Source organism: Sitodiplosis mosellana, unplaced genomic scaffold, assembly GCF_009176505.1.
Source record: "Sitodiplosis mosellana isolate CC-2019 unplaced genomic scaffold, AAFC_SMos_1.0 Smas_scaffold_6731, whole genome shotgun sequence".
NCBI lineage: Eukaryota > Metazoa > Arthropoda > Insecta > Diptera > Cecidomyiidae > Sitodiplosis > Sitodiplosis mosellana.
In genome coordinates this window covers 1-3,852 of record NW_022601890.1, presented here as the reverse complement: position 1 = coordinate 3,852, position 3,852 = coordinate 1, and the positions used below count along the sequence as shown (strand labels likewise).

The window sequence follows — 3,852 nt, the reverse complement described above, 5'->3', positions numbered from 1 at the left end:
AAAGAGAATGTGTCTCATACATTTGAGGTATTGTTTGAAAAAAATCGTAATGAAAATCTTGGAAATTAACACTACTGCCCTCGTTATAGATTCGTAACAATGGTCCGAGTAATCTCAAGTCCATTGATATTCTCGTCTCTTTGCCCATATCTCTTCTCAATCCATGGACACTGGAGAGAGAAAACTTGATTGACACGAGTAGTTTGACGATTAGAAGCATTTACGATGGACAATATTTCGATGTCGAATGGATGCAGAACAACACAGTTTTAAATTTGCATGCCGGAGACCCATTGCAACCAGTGCAAACTGACCCGAAATATACGGAAGGAGCTCTATCAACAACCAACGAAGTGAATTTGCCCAAGGCTTTGATTGGGGGCCGATCTCGTAGATCACTTGAAAATATACAAGACTCTCATTTTAATCCATATTCGCAAAAAGTCATCGAAACGAGACAAAGTCGCAGCTCAATTGCTACAGATCTATTCGACAAATCATTTGACCCAGATTTGTTCAGTGTAAATGACCGTATCTTGTCTAATCTGCCATCCAATCGTACAATTCATTTCGACTGTAAGGACTCAAATCAAGAATATTGCCTGGTGGGAAGTTTCAGGGTGTCCAATTTCAAAGCAAGTAATTCTCCTGTTTTGATCACGTTGAACTTTGCAATTGATATGGCGAAAATGGCCAGAATTATGTCGGGAAAGAGGGATATTCTGGTGATTCGGACATCGGTTGAATTCGGAGAAATATTCGACGATGACACGTAAGTTTGGCAAAATTTGATGCAATAGTTGAACTCGATTTAAATCAACCTATTTCTATAGATCCACAGTCCAAGTCGTTCAAAATCAACCGTTTACAGTAATTTCGAAATACGTGGACAATTCAACTCCTCTGTGGATTTATGTACTTTCGATTATTTTCGGTCTTTTATCACTGATTCTCATCTCGTACGCGCTGTTCAGAGTAAGTTGAGACCCTAACAATGAATTTGAAGCATTTTTAATCGAAGATTTTATTTTATTCAGTTTGGATTCTTCACACGTGGCAAAAGAGATGAATTGGTCAAACTGAAGCGGCAAAGCGAATTGATATCATATTGGGTTGTGCCGGGGGACGGCATGGATGATGATTGATAAAGAAGACCTTATTTTCGTTAAATTGTATCAATAAAAAGTGATAAAACTGAAATGACCAATTTTCTTTCTTCATAATCATCTGCAAATTTGAATGTTGATCATTTTAATTATGATTCCCACGTAGGTGCGCAACAGGTACACTCTGTGGTCACGTTTGACGTTTACTTTGCCCTGTTTTTATTCTTTACAACAACAAATCATACACATTCTGTGTAGTTCGGTACACTGTACACAGAAATTTCAGATGGCGCCAGCTGTATTAAATCGCTAGTTGCGCAGCTACGGATTCCCACAAGTAAATTGAACATCGATAGAAGATGTGCCCAACACATACACTTGACAAACAGATTCAATAGCTTTCTTTATGCACGTAATTATTAGACGCCCTAATTCATTTCTTCGCTATTTTAATAACTCTTTAAGCAAAATCAAATGAATCAGAATCATTTTGTTTTAGGATTTTTTCGCCAATGATACTACTATTTCTCTTTAAATTGTAAACCATGCCATCCGGTAATTCGAAAGACCGGTAATTTGAAGACATTCCGAATTTTTTCACCGACTTCTAGCTTGTTGATATTTGTTCCTCAATTTTCCTGATTTTTTATGTTCAATTGATGATATGACTCATAACGAATATTATCAGATTTTTACGGCCTTGTCGCATTCTTTTTTGTTCATATTCTAACAACGATTAAGGCGTTTCGCATTTGTTATTTGCATAATGACCATAGCTATTATGAAACACTGTTGTCATTATGACCAATTCATCTTCTTCTATTACTACTCGCATGATTTGCACTCAGTACAAGAATGAACACCATAGCTAGTGCAACAAATTTGAAATCACTGAAGAGTAAAGAAGCTATGCGAATTTGTGATTTTTTTCAAATTTCGCATTTCAGAACGTATTCGTTAAAAAAATAAATTTCATTTCGGTAATTCATGAGAAACACAGTCTATACCTAGGTTTCTACATTCGTTATTTAATAGTCGGATTGGTAAGGAAAAAAGCGACGACCGGTAAACCGTAAAGACAACAGCATAAAAATAGAATCAAAAATGATAAAACATAGTTCAGTATTTAGCTCGGTTTCTGTGATATTAGTATTAGTTTGTGTCCATGATGGCAAAGCATTCAATTTATCGCCCAAGCCAAACATCGTCTTACGAGAGCCGAAAACACTGGGCACTGGAATTCCAAAAATGCGTAGCTCATATTTTGGTTTCTCCTTGAATTTGAAGCAAAATAGGTGAATACAATGTGGTCCAAATTGTAACGACCCGGGTGATTTCATATTTAATATTGAAGATCAGCCTGAACATTGTTTAAGCGGTGATGAATAAAATTGGATTAACCGAAGTTCAAAATGAATTCATTTTCTGTAGTGTTTTAATCGGTGCTCCGCGGGCCCAATCAACGCTGGAAACCCAGCAAAAAATTAATGAAACAGGTGCCATGTATAAGTGCACATTTGATAGATCTCCGGCCGGAAATTGTTCACCATTCATTTTCGATGAGTTGGGTAGTCATAGTGAACCCAACGACAAATATACCTTGAATAATGAAAAAAAGGTTCGTGCCGAAATAAAACAAATTTGATAATGCAAACAATGATCATTTGGTTTTTATTTTTGATCAGGATTATCAGTGGTTGGGAGCATCAATGGACGGCAGTGACAGCGAAAATGATAAGTTTGTGGTAAGTGAATTCGTACAATAATTGTACAAAGAGGAATCAAAAAAGTGTGCTATGATTTGGTGTTGTAGTACACACGCAACGGCAAACAAATCATTTACGGCATTAATTTTTACAGTCAATATTTTGGAAACTCTTTCGAAAGAAGCATTTTATTGATTAAATTTTTGTCATATTTAAGGTATGTGCACCGCGTATAATGTCCGATCAATCACGTATATTTGAATACTTTCTTCATGGCATCTGTTATTGGACAACAAATACATCTTCAAGTAAACCAGTGAATGTGCAGAAAATAGCTCCACTGCGATGGAATGCAAGTCAGGAGATTAATGGTAGCAAAATATACTACTACATGTACGGAGAGCAAGGTCTGAGCGTGCATATCACGGAAAATATGGAAGAGATTTTGATTGGAGCTCCAGGTATTTTTGGTTGGAGCGGTTCAGTAATTCGTCACAAGGCAAAGCCGTTAGTTAAGGAACACATTTTTAATCCACGCAATGGACAGCAAACTAAAATAGAGTATGAAAGTGATATTCCGGATCCAAAGCTATGGAATCAAGAATTTGATTCATATTTTGGCTTTGCCGTTTCATCGGGATATTTCGATGGGATTGGAAGTTCCAAACTACTCTATGTTGCTAGTGCACCGAAAACAAATATGGCATATGGCGCTGTTTATATTTTTGATATAGTCGACTCACCTTCGACTAATAAAACCATTAAAATTTACCACATATTTGCGGGTCAACAAATGGGCGAATTCTTTGGATATTCTCTCCTCACCGAGGACTTTAATAACGATGGTTTCCCTGATATCGCCATTGGAGCTCCATATAATTCAAAGGCGGGAACTCATGAGAATGGAGCCGTTTATATCTATAAAAACGAGGGAAGTTCGTCGAATTTTGCATTGCATGCGGTTCTACGAACGGACTTTGAGTTTGATGGCCACTTCGGAACAACCATTTCGAAAGTTGGAGACATTAACCAAGATGGAT

At 36.9% G+C, this 3,852-nt stretch overlaps 2 protein-coding genes across 2 annotated transcripts; both read left to right on the top strand.

Annotated features, from left to right (window-relative positions):
- Nucleotides 1–89: 89 nt before the first annotated feature.
- LOC129579903 (integrin alpha-PS3-like) lies at nt 90–1,145 on the top strand (the record flags this gene model as incomplete). Its single annotated transcript, XM_055470087.1, has 3 exons — nt 90–772; nt 834–975; nt 1,038–1,145. Coding segments are annotated over 3 exons (933 nt in total), but the record flags the coding sequence as incomplete, so codon positions are not given.
- Nucleotides 1,146–2,210: 1,065 nt separating this feature from the next.
- On the top strand, nt 2,211–3,827 carry LOC129579902 (integrin alpha-PS3-like; the record flags this gene model as incomplete). The annotated part of the gene is made up of 4 exons (XM_055470086.1): nt 2,211–2,401; nt 2,538–2,724; nt 2,792–2,851; nt 3,030–3,827. Coding segments are annotated over exons 1-4 (1,236 nt in total), but the record flags the coding sequence as incomplete, so codon positions are not given.
- Nucleotides 3,828–3,852: the final 25 nt, after the last annotated feature.